Genomic DNA, 18,456 nt, shown 5'->3' on the forward strand with positions numbered 1-18,456 from the left:
GATGCTACAAAATCTAGAGACAGCTACTTTGAATAAACCAACCAGAAATAATCTTTCAGTAACTGCAAAATTATGGGGCTTTTTGTTGTTTGGTTTTGGGATTTTTGTTTAATTTAGTTTTTTTGGTTGGTTGGTTTTTGTTTATTTGTTTGGGTTTTGTTTGTTTTTGTTGGGGTTTTTGTTTGTTTTCAGTGTATATTTTTAGGAATGCAGTAAAGCACTTGACCTTCATTTTGAAACGTTTATTCATTTTTAAAATTTTTTACCTCATAACTTTGATGTTATAATATGAAACTTGACATAATGACAAACACTTGAAATAACAACAACAACAACATGAAGTAGACATAACAACAAAAAAATTTCTATTCCATCAAGGTCAAGGTGATTCAAAGCAAAGCAAAAGAGGAAAACTTTGCAATATTTCTTTTACAGGATTTCAGAGGAATTAGAGGCATTTGGAAAATTTTAGGAAATGTATAAAAATTTAAGATAACTTTGGAATTCTAAAAATCCTTTTACCTTTTCTTTTTTTTCTTTTTTTTTGCGCAGTTCTACTTAAGAGCCTTCTTGGTGGTGACATGAGTAGCTTTAGCAGCTTTCCTTGGCTGTTGTGTGTGATGAACTGGCAGTCTCCTTTCCAACTCCTAACCTGGGAGAAAAACCAGCCAGTATTTATATTAAATCATAGTCTTGTTTACAGCACCAGCAGACAATCAGCCCTGCAATGGGGCTGGCTGACTTTGCTGCTCTGTGTCACCTTTTCTGTAGGGAAATCAACTTCTGGAGCTACTAGCGATATTTCCTAAGGTTGTTTTTTTTTTTTTTTTCAAGGAGAGCTTCTGGTCTGAATATTCTTGTTGGTTCTGATTGTCACTGCTTTCCCTTATGCAATATTATCTGTTTATTTTGGCTTGCTGTGAGAAGGAATTGTGCCAAAGGAAGGCTGCAGTCCCATTAAAACCAGGTGTAGGCAAATGATTAGCAGAGACAAGGAGACAGGTTACTTTGAAGGAAAAACACCACAGGAATGAACTAAAACTGCAGCTGATTTTTTTTTTTTTAATTTAATGTAAAGTTGTGAGTTCCTTAAGTAGATTTTTGTCTGTTGAGTAGTAATCTGGAAAGCCATTATTACAGGCACATATTTCTGGAATATCATCTCATGGATGGGATGATGCTCAGAGGGGGAATGGCACAGCTGGCATCCATCAGGAGTCACACAGGGCTCAGGCCTGTGAGGAAAAGGAACAAATCCTATCTGAAAAGTGGTGGCAAGTTCAATACAGCCAGGGTCTGTCCCAGGACTTGTTCTCTTTACTTTCTTCAGCAATGACTTGGAGAAGCCCTCTCATCAGGTTTGCAGATGTTGCCAGTTTGAAGGAGTGAGGCAGAAATCTTGAGGGTCAGGGCTGGACAAGCTGGGGATCAGGACAACAGGGACCTGCTGAAGTTCAACAAATCAAAAGGAAAAATCCTGCTCTGGAAAGCAGAGCATCCATCAGCTGGGGCAGGAAGATGCAGGAAGGTTCCTGGGGCAGAGGAGGAAGAGGCCTATAGAACCAAGGCCACATTGTGGGTGCTACAGAGGAGGGACAGGAGATCAAGGAGGGGATTAGCCTCAGTGCTTTTTGGACTATGTTCAGGTGCTGCATCCAGTTTGGGGCTCCACAGTACAGGAAAGACACCAGGAAGCTGGAGTGTGGTCAGGGATGTCCTCAGAGTGGTGGGAGCTGGAGAAGCTGCCCTCAGAGGAGAGATTGGTCAGCCTTGGGCATGGAGACCTCAGAGAACTCAGAGCAGCCACCTTGTGTGCTGGGAGGGGAACAAGACCCAGGCTCTGTGGGCAGAGACAACAGGCATCAAGTGAAACGACAGATTCACACTGGGGATGTGGAGAAATTTGTTCTCCATGAAGGCACTTGAGCCTTGACTGCAGCAGATTCCAAATCCTGACTGGACCAAGGTCTGAGCAAGTTAATCTGATGTCAGAGTTGACATGCTGGAAGCACAGGATCATCTCTCCTTGGACTACACACTGCCCAAGGAAATAACAAGTCTGACTTAAACATCTGATCCCAGAATTCTGGTTTAAGAAGGGAGCTGGCTTCCAAAAGAAGCAGCGCTTTGTGCAGAGGAGCGAGCATTTGCATTTATTATCATGAGAGTGAGAAAAGATGAAATGCAGGGGAGAACATAAAGCTAATTTTGAAGCTGTCTGGAGCACTCTGGCTTGGAGCAGCACATCAGTCCATATCATTGCTTGTTCAGACTCATCACACCCTCAATATGGTAAAAACAACTTGGTTTTTGTTAGTTTGCCTTAATCCCACTGTAACATTTTGTCAGAGCCAAAGCAGAACAGTTTTTGCATGAGGTATTACTCACTTCTAGACTGTGATGGCAGAATTTTGATACCTCTAGAGCAAGTTAAAGAACTTGGCTAAAAAAGAGGATGTGTGTACAAATGACTGATGTAAAGATTTTTAAGGGAGAAAAATGTTTCCTTAGAGCCTCATTTAGAGAAATGACAAAACAGCCCATTACAATTGCTCTCTAATGGTAGATTTTGACATGATAATGTCAAAAAAGGGGTTTTCTCCTATATGCATATTTTTACTGAACTTTGTTAAATGAAAAAAAACCCCTAAAACCCAAATCCTTATTAATATTAGAAAATACATAGAGACTATATAAAATTGTGAATAGTATGTTTCAGTTAACAAAAGATTCTTACATTTTTTCAGTTATTGTCAGGCTGCTTTTGCCCAGAAAACATAATTGCTTTTTTAGGGTCTGAATAGTGTTAAAAAAATTAAAATTGATTTTGGGTAGATGATGTAATCCACAATTAGATAGGATTATATATTTACTGAAGCACCATCAAGTTGACATAACAACAAAAAAATTTCCAATGCTAAAAGTTTTGTTTCCATAAGATTATATTATTTCACTTGGGATAAAATGGCTCATCAGAAAATATGACATTAAATTAAACAACAGAATAATGCTTGATGGAATGACATCTCCCCAGAAACTGCCATTTCTGGAGACTGAGAGAAGGTGGCTGAAATTTCTTGTGGCTATGAAACAATTTTTTCCTTAGCATATCACCAAATGCAGATTCTTTTCAAACTGTGCTTTTTGTTGTCCAAAATTTTAAGTAGGTTTTCACCTCAATTATTGTCACATGTATGTTGTCATCGATTTCAGCCATAGTAAGAATCAGCAGAAAAAACAAAAACAAAAACAAAACAAACCCAAAAAACAACCAGTATTCTCTTTCCTTTGATAGAAATCCATGTCAAATTTGAATTTTTCTACTTATTTAGGAGTTCTGGTGCTCTATAAACACATCTCTGAGACCTCCCTAAACACAAGCCATAGCTCAAAGGAGCTGCTGTTTGATCCCCTGCTCCTGCTGGCCTGACTGCAGAGGCTCAGGCTCTTCCCTGCCCTTGAGCAGAGCAAACCTGGGCTGTGAGGAGGAAATTGCTCCAAAGTCCTTGGTCCTGAGCTAATCCCTGTTACACCGACTGGGGAAACAGTGCCTGTATGATTTAAAAGGAAATTTCAGGAATGACAGTTTCAAAGCTCAGTCCTGGACTTGCTCTGTTTGCTCTAAAGGAAATAGGAGACAAAAGTGCAGTGGTAAAATTTGGTATTTTTGTATTTCCGACGTGACATTGCTGTCAGATGTCAGCCTGCAGCACCTTTAATAATCTGGTGTTCTAAATCCATTGACTTCCAAGGGTCCCTCCACAAGGGATCTTAGGAAACAAGCCAACCCAGGACATTTTGGCAGCTTGGAGAAGTTCCACAAACCACTGAAACAAACAAAATCAGAAGTGTGCTGTGTAGGTGGGATAGTCTTGTAGCAAAATAGCAGGAAAAATCAAAATATTCACAGTATATCAGGGCTCCTGCTCTCTTCCAACAGAGAGCAGGTGCTGGAATCTGAAATGCAAGGAACTCTCAGAACTTTGGGCCTCTAAGCCAAAGCTTAGAATTAAACACAGTATTTGATCTGAGACCTTGGGAAAGGCTTCCAAACTCAGGTGCCAGAAGCAAGAATGTGGGTTTATAGTTTAAAGCAGAGTCATGTTAAGCTAAATAAAAGAAAGTTTAGAGTTTTAGAGTTTAAGATATAGAAATAAAAGTAGTTACAGAGGTAAACAAGGAGTTTAGAATGCAGTACTGTAGGTTTGTGTGTCATAATATAATTATCTATGAAAGCTTACACTGTAACATAAATCCATAAGAGGAAATATTTAAAGATTAGGTCAAAAACATGAATATCTTTGCTAGCAGTGTTTTATTAGTCCACAAATCCTTAAAAAGTCTTGTAACTAGGAGTTTTGTGACCTTCTGAACCATGTTATAATGATGTGAGCCAAACTCATCCTTCCTAATAATGTAAAAAATAAGAAAATAAACTGCATCATCAAAAACAACTCAGAAGCCCCATCTCTAACTCATTCAAAACTCCTTCAAAAGTAAAGCAGGCATAAAGCATGGCACCTTTTTCCCTTGTAGCAGAGCACTGCCAGGTCCTTGGGTGAGGTTTCCTGGATTTTTCTGGCCTTTGCCAGCTTTGCCTGCAGAGTGGAAACCACTGCACCCAGCCCTGAGCCCTGCTCTGACACCAAACAACACTGAGGATCCAATTTACATCTCTGCAGCTCTAGGTATTTCTCACAGCCTAAATATGTCTGATATTCACCTGATTTCAGCAGGAATGTTTGCTCCCATTATGATATTTCTCATTTATTCTTTCCCACTGAAATATGGGATGCCATTTCCATCTCCAGGCACTGTTGACACAAGGAAGATTTACTGGCAGAAAGGAGAAGTGAAAAGAGACACAACCAGCCAGAAAATGAACTTGCTTGACCCATCACTGCATATAATGTTTTACCTTTTTTACCTTATTTGCAATTAGTTAAGAATATATAAAATCATATTGCATGTGCTACCCACATAAAAATAAAAAAGAAAATGCTGTAATCAGATTTTATGTGGTATCAAGAATCATAGTCTGTTTTTTTGGGTTGTCCTGTGCAGGGCCAGGGGTTGGACTCAATGATCCATGTGGGTCCTTCCCAGCTCAGGATATTCCCTGATTTTATGAATTAAAGTATCAATTTCTATGGCCCCTGGGACTGTAATACTGGCTGTTAATCCTCAGGAATGGCTGGCACCGTGTGTTGATTAGAGTGTAATAGTTTAATCATCTCTCAGTGTTAGGAGTTCATGTTGTAGTTTCACAGATCATGAAATGTGTCTGTTTAAGATATGGGCACATTATCTTCTTTTTTTTTTATTTTTTTATTTTTTTTATGCAGCAGGCACTGTGTAACCATGCTCATTTTATCTCTGTCTCTCCTTCACCTGCATTATGGAGCTCATTAGCAGGATCAGACAGGGCACAAGGGTAGTCAAAGATGATGTTTATTACAGGGAGAAAAAACCATTTTCTGATTAGAAATGCTGTTGCATTGCAAGTTGAGGAGTGTAAACCTTCCTTATCACTTCCAAACACTGCATGGAGCAGTTGTTAGCTGTAGAGATTAGTGCCATCGAGCAGAGGACAGCAAAGTGACAACATTCCTTAAATACATGGTTAGAGCAATGTGAGGGCTGAAAAGCATCTTCTGAGCCTGTTGTTTCCTCAGGGAGTTGCCTTTGTTTTGGCTTCATCAAGCCCATTTTAAAGAGCTTTACCAGTGCCTCAGAGGAACAGAAGGGAAAAGAGACATTAGGAATTAAGTAGGTAGTCAATAATGTGGCTTTGGGATCTCATCCCCCCAAATGTGCCAGAGTATGTGTTTATATACATATATATCCTCATTTCTCTAAATCTGGCAGAATTTATCTGGTTTTTACAAGCTGCAAAAGGATTTGCTTTGTATCAGCTCAGTTAACCTTACTTCCTATTACTTTTTTTGTTTAAATGACCATTTTTAATATTCTTAAGTGTTTAGACTTGGAAGGCTTTACCAAGCCAATGGGACAAGGCAGACACAACCTTCTGGCACACCTTCTGTGCAGACCTGGGAGGGACTGAGGGCTGGGAAGGGCAGTGTGAGGATGTCACTGAGCTCAGGAAGGAACAAAACTCCCTGGCACTGTCTTTGAGCTGCCAGTGAGTCAGTCATTCCTTTATTCTGGCCAGGAGGATGCGCACTGGAAATCATTCCAACTACACACGTCCATTATGAGACTTTGCACATTCTATACACTTGTAGAAAGCAAAGAATTATTTGGTTCTACATTGCACAATTCTTTTCATTAGTTAGTGTGTGATCTTCTATTGGATATTGATCCCTTTGCCTTTCATGCTCATTTGGTCCAGCTCTGGGGTTCCCTTAGCATTCTTCTCTCAGAGAGGGTGTCTCCAACTGTCTGCCTGTCCCCAGGGAGATCGTCATCAGATTAATGTCTAATTAATATCTGATTACCTCTTCCATACCTTCTAGATTCCCAGCATGTAAAATTTAAAATCCCACACCTCCAAAAGTCCCTTTTTGTTTGTTGAAGCTTATCAGGCCCTGCCCAGCCTGACCCAAAGCCTTGGTGGTTTAAAGATTAAAACAACAACAGAGCCCAGGTCCCCTCCCCCTTGGCAAAACCCATGACTAAAGTTGCTTAAAACTAAAAAAGAAAGTTATGGCATTTCCAACAAGGAATTAGAAGTTGGTAAAGATTGAACTGAGCTCTGAGCAAGCTAATCTAGAGAAGGTATCTGTCATTGCAGTGGGGGTTGGACTAAATGTCCCTTCTGACCCAAATTATTCTCTAAGGTAGGAATAATTATCACTTGGGAAGGAGAAAACATATCTATCCCAAAACTACACTAAGATTCACAGAGATACTCATGTGGTAATGTAGAATTTATTAAATATTCCCATTAATTCAAATTGTTAGCTGTACACCCAGGAATGGACATTCCTGCCAGACAGACGATAAAAACCAGCTTAGACAAAATTAAGGAAGGGAAAGAGCAAAAGATAAAAGGCTCCAAATAGTTGATAAGATAAAGAAACAGTTCCTTTCCCTCATGCCCTAAGGACAGCACAGGGGCTGTGCAAAGACAAAGGCATGAGGGCAAAATGAACAACACATTCCCACAGGAATGATTAAAAACATTTTGTTAAACATAAAATCATCATATGTGCCCCTTGATTTTAATTTTCTACCTTCAAGAAGATCTTTCAATGTGTTTTGTTTTGTTATGAGTCATCACCCATCACAGAAAATACTCTGCTGAAGTGGGACTGTTGTAGTCCATCACTGCCCTGTGTCCTTCAGGATGTGCTCAAGGGTCACTACAGCTTATTTACAAAAGATCTTTTTTTTCTCCATCCATGAAAAAGAAAATATTTTTCCTGCTTTGTGTAGAAATGTTAAAAAACCTAAATTAAATGTAACCAAAAGACTTGATAACAAGGATGTTAATGGTGTATTCTTTGATGTGAGTGGACATTTTCCCCAATCTCCCATGAGCAACCCAAAATGACACCCATGTTAAATATTATGATTATTTTTGTTTGAGGAGGGAGGGTACTTCAGGCAGCAGGATCTTTGCTTGCACATAGTCTGCTGAAATATAAACCATCCAAAAGGAGCATCTGGCAGGGTGAAAGCCAAACTGTGGGATGAGTAACTTCATTGCAGGAACAAGCTGAAAGAAAAAAAGGATTGTGAAGGGTGGGAGGATGGCAGCAGGCAGAAGGGCAGGCAGGGAAACATACTGATATACAAAAACAAGAAAGAAAAAGGATAAACATGTGCATTCAAGTGTGCCACTCACTCTCACATATTTACCCAGTATTTGGAGCCCTTTTAATGGTAGTTTATTTAGGTTCAGAAGTTATACATCATTCTACTTATGGAAACAGACTCCTTAATTCATAAAACTCTGTTAATAAGATTCTGTCTACATATCTTTTGTGGACTGAGCTACCAGAACAAGTCACAAAGCATGGCATGTTACAGTAACAATGTGACCTTGTGATTGAAGAACTCCTTTCCACCACTTTAGAGACAAAAAAGAAGTTATGGGAACATTTTTGAAGTGTCATAAAATTTTGAAGTACCATAAAATGCTTTGAAAGGCTCCATTTTAATTGTAAATAGTTATGAAAGTCTAATTTAATGGCTTGTGTCGGGTGAAATAACATATATATAAGAGCAATGGCCTGTAAAATGACATTTACTTGCATGTCCTAAGTATTGGAATATACTTCTTTTAAGACAGTTTCTGATGTTCTTCAAATGAGTCAATAAACATTGATCATTAAATGCACATTTGCTTTCAGATCCCAGATTTGAAGGTAAGAAACTCTGATTCTTATTTAATCTTCATATTACCCAGGTTGAGAAATAAGGACAAAGCTTGTATTTGCTTTAATATTAATTTTAAAATTATATAAATATTGGATTTTGCTGGCTTTATTCTAATATTACCAATAAAAATGTAGTCACCTTTCTAGTTTGAAATAGCTAAAATGCTCAATTTTAAAATTTCAAAAGATTGAGTTTACGAAAATTGGTTCGAGAAAAAAACAAATTAAAAGTTAATTTCTGCTGCAAGAATAACATCGCCACATAATTAAAGACTATTAATTATTTTTTTTTTTTCAGATGAATTCAAATTATTTATGAAGAGGCTGCCTATGAATTATTTCCTGAACACATCTGCTGTGATGCATTTGTGGACAATGGATTCTAATTTCCAACGCCGCTACGAGCAGCTGGAGAGCAGCATGAAGCAACTCTTCCTCAAGGCCCAGAGAACGGTGCACAAACTCTTCAGCCTCAGCAAGAGGTGCCACAAGCAGCCCCTCATCCGCATGCCAAGGCAGAGGTAAGTGCCTCGTTTGAAAAGAGAGGTGACTGCTAAGGAGGGCAGGAACCTCCCCTGAAAGGGAAAATATAAACCCACTCCCTCTGAATTATTATTATTTTGAAATTAAAAAGCTCTCAGGCAAAAATATGGGAATAAGAATAACAGTTCTGTACTAGGAAAATTAAAAATACAAATGCAATAGTACAAACAAAGGAAAAAAAAACAACCACTGGTAGAGTCGGAATAGGGCCTGACACCCTGTGGGTCAGGGTGGTGGCAGCAGTCTGTGAGAAATAGCTACTCACTTTTCATAGTTGAGGAAGGTTTATTGAGCCTTATAAAAAATACAACAGAAGACTGAATAAAGAAAAAAGGTTATGGCGCTGGGAGGAAGAAGATTCTCCCTGCCATGTGCTCAGCCCCCTCACAATGGAGGTGTTACCCTTTTTAACCCTTTAACCCCTCCCAAAGTTCTGCCCATCAACCTCTTTGCTGTCCGGTGGTGGAGATCTCCTCCTCAAATCCTCATTGACAGTCAGATGTCACCACAGTAACAAGCCAGCGCTCCCAGATGTCCCAACTCCCCTTGTCCCTTGATAACCAACATAACTATAAATCTACAAACTTTTCTTAATCTATATACATGATATTTGTCCATTAATTGTGAGAGTCAATCATCCCATTACTCATCTATCACAAGTCCCATCCCACGGGGGCTCAGCCCTCCTGCAGTGCCAGCTGTGGCTCTGCTGGAGCAGGGATCCTGCACAAGGGGGGAGTTTTCCTCTGCAGCTCCAGGGCTGCTGGAGATGGGCCTGGGCTCCCTCTGGCAATGCAGGGCAGCAGAAGCTGCTCCTCTGGCAATGCACTGGGCAAAGGCTGCTGGGCTGTCCCAAAGCTCAGATTGGATCCAGGTAGGAATGCTTGGCTCCTCCCCTGGGCGGAGCATCTCCCCATGGGATGATGGGATTGGATCAGCCCTGCAGGGACACTCAGTGGCCATGGACAGAAGATAATTAATAATTAATGGCCCATCAACAGAAGATAATTAATAATTAATGGCCCATGAACAGCAGAGATCTCCTGGAGGGAGGATTGGCTGTGGGAGAGATAAAGAAAACTGCCCAATGAACAGAGGAGAACTGCCCCACCTCTGACAGATGGGGATAGAGCACACACCCTCAGCTAAACCTGAGACAGTAAGGAACATTCTATGAAATCCTGAGAAATCCAAACGTGGCACTAAAATCTCAAGGTTGTGGATGTGGGAATGGTACAGGCACAGGGTGCAGTCCTTGTGTTTGTAGGAGTTGAACAATCCCAGTTTGCAATATCACTCTGTTCCTGTTTTCCTAAATACAATGGGAAAGGTCAAAATAAATCCTGATTTGTTTGTGACTATGTAGGATAGGAGGCAATTTAGATGTGACATGAGCACAGATTCATCATCCCATTTGGTTTGCCTGTTTTACAGAGCCATGTTTTCCATGGCACTTGGCCAGGTGTAACAGTGCCAAAGAATTGTGTACAGAATCCTGAATAACTGCTCTGGAGCAGGCAAAACTGTTTTAGGAACTTTGTGGGTCATTATACAATGTATACTACACACAATTGATTTCTCGTCTTGTTTGTCAAATATGAATTAGATTGCAAAGGATGCCTGAGGAAAGAAAATAGAAGAGTTTCAGTCCTTCCTAGAAACAGAGAGAGATCCTGAAAGCCAGCTAATCAAATCTACATTAGCATAAAGTGGGTATACTTGATTCCTGGTCGAAAATTGCTTTGTTGAAATTAGTGCAGTGACACTACAGTAAATCTGAAATGAATGAGCTTTTAAGGACATTGTTCTTCTGAGCACAAGCATTGTGGGACAGTCCAGTGACTCCTGCATTTAGCACGTTTCTCCATTGATTTTAAAGAAATCTAGTTTAGGTTCAGTGTTCCAGAACTGCCAGGGATACTTTACACTCCTCTGCTTTCCACTCTGCTGTTGCAAGCTCAAGCACCATCAATTCCTCTTTGCCTGTCAGTGGCCCTCCCGCTTCTTTCAGGAGGCTGTGCTTGTAGCTTTCACGCTCCCTTTCTTCTACATATTGTGCTTTGTGCTGTGATCTGTTAGTTGAAACCAAAAATTCACTCGTGGGGTCATTTCATGATTAGAAAACATTCTGCCAAGAGAGGTTATGTAATCACTGCAGAGCCTCGCATCCTCTCGGGTTTGTCTTGGCCATGACCTGAATGAGCAACCTGCAAAGAGATAATTCACCATGAACGACTTCTGCAGGAGCCCAGAGCTTCTTAAAACACAAGAAACAGTCCAGACTCACTTCTCCCCCCACCAAAGCTGAATATAAGAGATTCAAATAATTTAAAATAATTGGGTCTTCTAAAATAACCTCTGTAGGGCTTTGGAGCAACATTTGGTTGCCATAGATAATGGCAGTGATAAAGATGAAGTGAGATATGTAAAATTGCAAGGATTGATCAAAACACATCTTTCTTGTCATATAAAGGATTTTTTTATTTCAATGCAGAACTTGCAACTTCATGATTTCTTTTTCAATATAAAGATGTGACACTGTGCCAAAAAGATGTTGACAGGCAGGGAAAGGTCCAGACAAGGGCCACAAAGATGATCCTAGAAGAAGAAGCTGCCCCATTAGGAAAGGATAAGAGACTGTGAGAAAAGAATTATTTCCATGTTCCATATTTAAAGAGGGACACAAAGAAGATGGAGGCTCCCTTTTTGCAAGGAGTCACATGGAAAAGATGAGAGGAAATGGGTGCAAGGTACTGCTGGGGAGATTCTGAGTGGACACAAGAGGAAAATATTTCACAATGAGAGCAATCAGTCACTGGAATGACCTCTCCAGGGAAGCAAGGAGCTCCCCAGTGCTGGACAATTTTAAAATGCAGCAGGACAGGGTGCTGGACCGACTTTTCAAGGCCATGCTTTTACCAAAAATGTTGGACCAAATGATGCTTGAAATCCCCTCCAACCTGAAGGTATTCCATGATTCTGTGACAGTAAATGTTACCAGCAATCTGTCTGCCTGTTCTACAGGGAGTTGCACCAAACTTTCACAGCAGTTTGATTTTGCACTGCATCTCAAACTCAGAAATAACATCACTTACTTTTGAGTTAATTATGTCTCATTTTAGTGACTACTCTGAAATTTTTTCTTGTCACTACAGAGGGAGATAGGGCGTATGATGTAGTGATGAGCAACAGATGACTCAAATATCAGTGTTAAAGCAGGCTTGGGAATACTTTGCCAGTGGGATACATTTGCTAAAAGAGACAATTTTTAAAGGTTGGATTCCATCTGACTATCTGGGAAAATTGCCTTCTGACATCCAGGCCTTTAAGGCTGATAAGTAGAGCTTTAAAATAAGAAGTAAGGGGAAAAAGGTCAAAAGAAACTGGTTTAATGTCCAAGCTGATTTAAAAAAATCTGATAGATCAAGATAAAGTATTGGATAAAAGAATATCAGTGGTGAAAAGACCAATGGTGAGAAAGAAAACAGGACCTTGACAGAATAGTTTTCAGATATTCCTTGTGATGAGAATATACCCAATCCAGATGAAATACTGAATTTTTGATACTTGCCAACAGGTAAGTGAATGTCAGTGTAGAAAGAATACCTGAGTAATGCCATGGAGAAATAGGAACCCATTGCTCAGGCTGTAACATCAAACATTTCAGCAGACAGTGAGGGGAATAAGAGAACCAAACCCCAGTACAATTTTTTTTGTGTTCAAGAGAAGATAGAAATAAAAGCCAGAAAAACATCTTTGTGATCTTTAAGGTCTCTTTCAGCCTAAGCCAGTCTGTTATGACTCTGTGTGCCATGCACTGTCTAGGCTTCAAACAAACAAGAAGGAGAATTGGAACAAAATGCCATTTTTTCCATGGCTTTCCAAACAACTCCTTCAGGTTAGTGTTTGGGCTCTGCTATTGGGTGAATTTTATTTTGGAAAGAGAAATTAGTTTGAGTTAATGGAGATAGAAATACTATTTTTATTAGTTTTGGGCAGGTATTCTCTCAGATACAGATTAAAGAGGCAATGCTTCAACTTTTAATAAAGGTCATGGTGTTGGCAGTGAGTAAAACCAGCTCCGCTAATGTTTAGTTTTACACTGAATTTCACTAATCAATAGAATATATGTAAAAAGGATTTTTCAAGGGATATCTCGAGAATGAGGGTTGGTTTTCCATGAAACTGGGAGGTATGTCCTCAAAGTTTAATGTAATTCATGAAAACTTTCTCTGAGACTGGAGTTTTATAGGGATTTATCAATGCAGTCTGCCAGAAATCATTTGGTCACGCCTGAAGGAGCTCCTGCATACGGTCAAGGTTATCATTAATTACTGAAAAAAATCATCTCTTTTCTCTAGCTACAAGATTTCTTTCCTGAACATGAAACAAATCATTGCCTGATTGTTTTAAATGGGACTTAATTAATGAGTTACACAGAATTGCTTGCAATTTCTTTCATATTTCCTGAAGACCAAGCCACTTAGTAATCATAATACTAAATTACATTAATATTTTAATTTTCTAGTCCTGAAACCAAAATACCATTGAATCCTCTTCTAACATCATTGTTCACAGCAAAAAAAGACTCAATTAACTTGCAGGTTAAAGAAACTAAATTTCCATGTCTCCTTTTTGGACATAGTTTCTATTCTTCTGCTAGAATAAAGTACAAATAGTTTTTTTTTCAGTTTGCACTCAGGGTCAGAACAATTTACTGTACGACTTTTGTGTACAGTGGGGGTGGGCCCAGGATTACAACTTTTATTTTATTCTGTTCACTGCAAATCTTTTCATGTTCCAGATGTTCTGCCCAGCTTTTAAGCTTGCTTTCATTAGCATGAAAAAGATGTTCGGTCCTTTTCCTGAAAGTCAGATCATGCTAAGATACATCAAACACCCTTAGATTTCCATTGTGGCACTGCCAAGTGTAACTTTTAAAATTCACCTCAATTAATCAATCAGTCTGTAATCAGTGGAGTATTTCCTGGTTGTCTGAGTTCAGCAAAAAAAAATACCAACTAAAATACAAAACCAAAGAAGTTTCTGTGTAGGCAATCTGCACCCATGTTGTGTGTAAAGGATGGGCTAATAAAACATTCAATTTCAAGAGATAAAGAGAAAAGATTAAAAACAATGCACTCTGAAAAAGAAATGTGTTCCTCAGAGTGGTACTACCAGGTGAGCGTCTCCCTCCATGAATTTCAGGCTCTGCTGCCTCAAGAGGCTGAAGTGATTATTTCCAGTATGTTCTCATTGCACTGACACCTCAGCCTTAAAAACATGGACTATTCTTGTGTTCCCTTGGGCAGAGACCCCTGCATGCAGCAATTGCTATCCTACCTGAGGGCCAGCTCCTGCTGCAGCCTCCATGCAGGAAAATATCGTTGGGAGATAGCACAGTGCACTTTGCTTTGCAGAAATGTTGTTGAGTGTTGTAATGTTATAGCATATATAGGGGTTCCATATTATTGTCTCCTTATCACAAAAGTTCCATACCTCCTTGGTGTTTCTTATGGGCAGCTCCTCAGAGCACTGACTCTTCTTCCCAAAGCAGCCACTAACTCCAGTTCCCTTCTCACCCACCCACCCCACTCTTCTATAGCTCTCTTCTTCTCATTGGGTACAGCTGTGGCCTGTTAAAGTCAGGCCTGTTCCTAATCTTTGATAATTGGCCCAGCTGAAACTCCTTAGGGGTGAGATTACTTTCTACGCTATCTTTATTTTCTTATATTCCATCCCACTACAGTTGAGAGATAGCACAGTATATTTTGCTTTGTATGAATGTGGTTGGGAGATGGCACAGTGCATTTTGCTTTGCAGGAATCAGCAGGAGGTGTAAAATACAGATGGGAGGATGGTTGGACAGCACAAGGAGCACAGCACATTTGGTTTGCAGGAATCAAGCTAAGGTGTAAAACACGTATGTGCCCTGAGCTCATCTGGTGCATTTCTGGGTTAGGGGTATGAGCTGTGAGGAGTGATGGTTAATCTTTGGAGAGGATTTGTTGTGGAGTGCATCCACCCTGAGAAAAGGACTAAACTTGGCATTTAGTCCAAGCTCTGGATTCCAGCAGCATCTTCCTCAAATGAGGTCAGAAAGTGATGTCCTACTCACTGGGTGAGGGCAAGTTTCCTCACAGGCTTAGGCTGAGCCTGCTGGCTCACAACCCCACTGGAGGGTGACATCTGTGAGCCATCTCTCACTCCAACATCACCTTCAGGCTGAACCTTTTCATTTGAACCTTTTCATTTGTCAAAGAAAAAAATTAGTGGAGGGAATTAGTAAATGGGAATTAGTAAATATCAACTGTACTGCACTTGGCCACTGCAGCTCACATGTAAGAGGTGAAACAGCAAGCAAAGGTGTGGTCATACAGTTGTGTTCTGGGGAGGGAAAATGGATTTTCTTTCTGTTTTGGTGGACACAGCAGTCAGGTTTAATTCCAAATGCAATGACTGTGCTGAGAAACTGAACATCCCAGGAACAGAAGACCTGATTCTACCTTTGAATTGCTGGCAGTGAAACCCCTGGTGTGAACCAGAGCTAGGGGTGTGCTGGCACTCACATCCACCCAAACCATGGAACCAAAGGGAGAGGACTGGAACCTCTGTGCTTGGGAGCATTAAAAGAAATATTAACTGTCTGGGTGGAGAAGAAGAATCTTCCCTTTCCCAAACACTTTTAAAGAAGGACAGCAATTATTTCCTCTGATTTGCTTTAATATCCAACCACTTGTGAAAGAGATGGAAGAGAGGGGAAGCTTTCATTTCTTCCTTCAGAAGTGCCAGTTTATAACTTGGTTTCATTCCTTTTGTGTCATTCAAATGGGATCCTTCACTAATCATCCTTTTAAGTGAGTACACTCAGTACAGGACATTATTGTAGGTATGAACCTTATCTGTATGCACTTTAAATAATTTCGTAATGAAAAAGCATCACTTAAAGGTCTAATTTAATCAGCACCATCTGTGATTTAATAAAGATATAAACAGAAATATGAAAAGAGAGAGGTAATGTAAATACAGTAATAAGTCAGTGGGAAAAAATTGCATCTTCCTTGCATAATAACTAAATGGAAACCTGGTGCAATAAGCTGCAAATGAAGATTATCAGCATCTCAAGTAAATAAGAATTTCAGTTTTAGAACACCAAGGTATGGCATGTGCACATAAAAGCGTGGTGTTTTGAATAGAATGTTAGTATTTGAATTTTTGAAAAGACTGGATGCTTAATATTACCATATAATTTAAAGTGAAGGTGATAATTATATCAATAGTTCAGCCACTTTTTAAAAGGATCTTATTCTGGTAACAGAAACTGAAGACAAATACAGATGAAACTTCTTAATAACTTTAAAAAATATTTTAACATATGAAACCCCCTATTTCTGGAAGGAAAGCAGCCTCATGTTTGAAGCATGTTCTTATCTCCATGAAAGTTATTTTTTTTAAAGAAACATACTCTGAAGCTAATGTAGGCTTAGAAGGAGTTCATCACTAGAGGCAGTGCATGGCTACATCAAACAGAAGAGTTTCAGAAAGAATTTTTAAAATCAGATTTTTTCCTGGAATTTCCCACAAAATGCACCACATGCAGCTATGAAAGAAGGAAGAGACATGAATTTGCATTTTCTTGTTTCTCTCTTATTTTTGAATTTCACTTAGCAAAATATTCACATGCCCTAGAAGCACAACAAGGTCTGAGTACTCTAAAAACACTTGGGTGAAGGGGATTTTTGTTTTGGTCTTCTCTTCAGCCCATAGGCAGAAAAACAGATTTAAAATAGATTTTTTTTTGACAGCATCTGTAAACACAGTCCATCAGAACACTGAGGCCTGGAAATCTGTTTCCTTCAGAACTTTCCAGAATGAAATACATAAGAAATAAAGGGGATAGTGCAGGTTAATCCAATTCCCTCAGGATGTAATGCAGGATTAGCTCCTTACATCCCAAAGTTGTTTATCAGCTACTTGAGATTGCTTTGCTATAAGTGTAATTGATTCATGGGCACAACATTACTAAGGAATAAAATATTCCACCAAGGAATATTGGAACCGCAGAGTTCAAGATATGAAAGTTTCTCTGTGCATCACACAGAGACTTTTCTTCTTAAAGAGCATTTGTGGCACTAGATGTTAGGGGAAAAAATCTAATTATCCATCACTTAGCAGGCTGCTGGAGTGAAGGTGAGCAGTGAGTAGAGAAAAAATGATGTTTTAGAAAGGCAGTGAAACACAGCAAAAGCTCCTCTAGATGGGCTGGGTCTAACATAAATGATTCTTCTGAATATTAAGTGCTAAATAAACAGTATTTTGTCTGCTTTCAGAACATCTTTACTAGAGGACAAGGATCACAGAGATGTTTCTAAACAAAAGTGGTTCTGAGAAAAATGTGTTGCCATTATTAGCATATTTATAAAAAAAAAAGAAAAGATTTTTATTTTATCTGCTTCAATTAAGATATTGCACTTTAGTCAAATGGATGTCAAAAATGGATTTACAAATTTTAATGGTTTTAAAACAATTAAAAAATATCAATGTTTCAATTTTACGAATTTTAATGGGAGTCAAAAATGGATTTACAAATTTTAATGTCAAGGAATGCCTGTCCAGTGGAAATTTAGATTGGATGTGACACACTAAGTGCACATCTGAAAGTCACATGCCACAGACAAGGAAGGTGATGAGATGAAGTGTGAGAGATAAAAGGAAGGTCAGCTTGGTAGTGGCTGCTTTACTAACCCGAATACTAAGTCTGCATCTGTTCTCAGAGGAAATAAAATGATCTGCTTGGAGGTGATACCTTTAATTGGATTGGGGATTAGAGTTATTTAAAACTAACGTGACAGACATGAAAATATGATCTGGAGCCCTGCAAATAAGAGGTGTGATAACAAGGAGAAGCAGAGATAACTCTTGTGTACAGATGTGTTTTCACACATGGTTCAGGAGCTGTATACACACAGGGCACCTGTCCTTGGAACACCTTTCCTCTCAAGGAGATCTGGGGTTCTGATGGAGCAGCTCATTATTGCACATTCAGAGAGGCTGCTCTTGACCACCTGTTACCCATCAAAATTTTTCCAGCTGCCCCTCAGCTCCACTTTTGGTATTTTTGATAAATAGCAACATTAGAATGAAGTCATTTCACCGTGTCAGACAGTGAATTGAGTAGAGGGTTTATATTGATGTCACAGGGCAGGAATATTCCTGCTTTGGAAACACTATATGTGCAAGATGTGCAATGAAATCACATTTCCACACCAATGTTTTGTCCTTTTCAACTACAAACAACTTACCAGTGCTACTGTCCCCTAAAAGCAGTGTTTTGGCAATCATAGTTTACATTTTGCCACAGAATGTAAAGTAAGATTCATCTGACATGAAACGTGTTACACCAATGCAGGAAGATATATGATTTAATGACATTGAATATATGATAAATGATATGATACTGATTTAATACTGCAGGGTGCTGAGTTACACCTTGTTCTGAGACTTGCAACACTAAAATATGATTACTGAATCACTGACCACATGGCAAACAGCCCATACTTTAAAA

The 18,456-nt window shown here is 39.3% G+C and overlaps 1 protein-coding gene across 1 annotated transcript in view; it reads left to right on the forward strand.

The window, feature by feature from the left end:
- Window positions 1–18,456, forward strand: part of BRINP3 (BMP/retinoic acid inducible neural specific 3) — a 201,163-nt gene that overhangs the window by 153,934 nt on the left and 28,773 nt on the right. Inside the window, 1 exon segment of the mRNA XM_036387412.2 lies at window positions 8,647–8,869. Coding sequence (XP_036243305.1) covers window positions 8,647–8,869 — 223 coding nt within the window.

This window comes from Molothrus ater, chromosome 9 (genome assembly GCF_012460135.2).
Source record: "Molothrus ater isolate BHLD 08-10-18 breed brown headed cowbird chromosome 9, BPBGC_Mater_1.1, whole genome shotgun sequence".
In the NCBI taxonomy this organism is placed as follows: Eukaryota; Metazoa; Chordata; class Aves; order Passeriformes; family Icteridae; genus Molothrus; species Molothrus ater.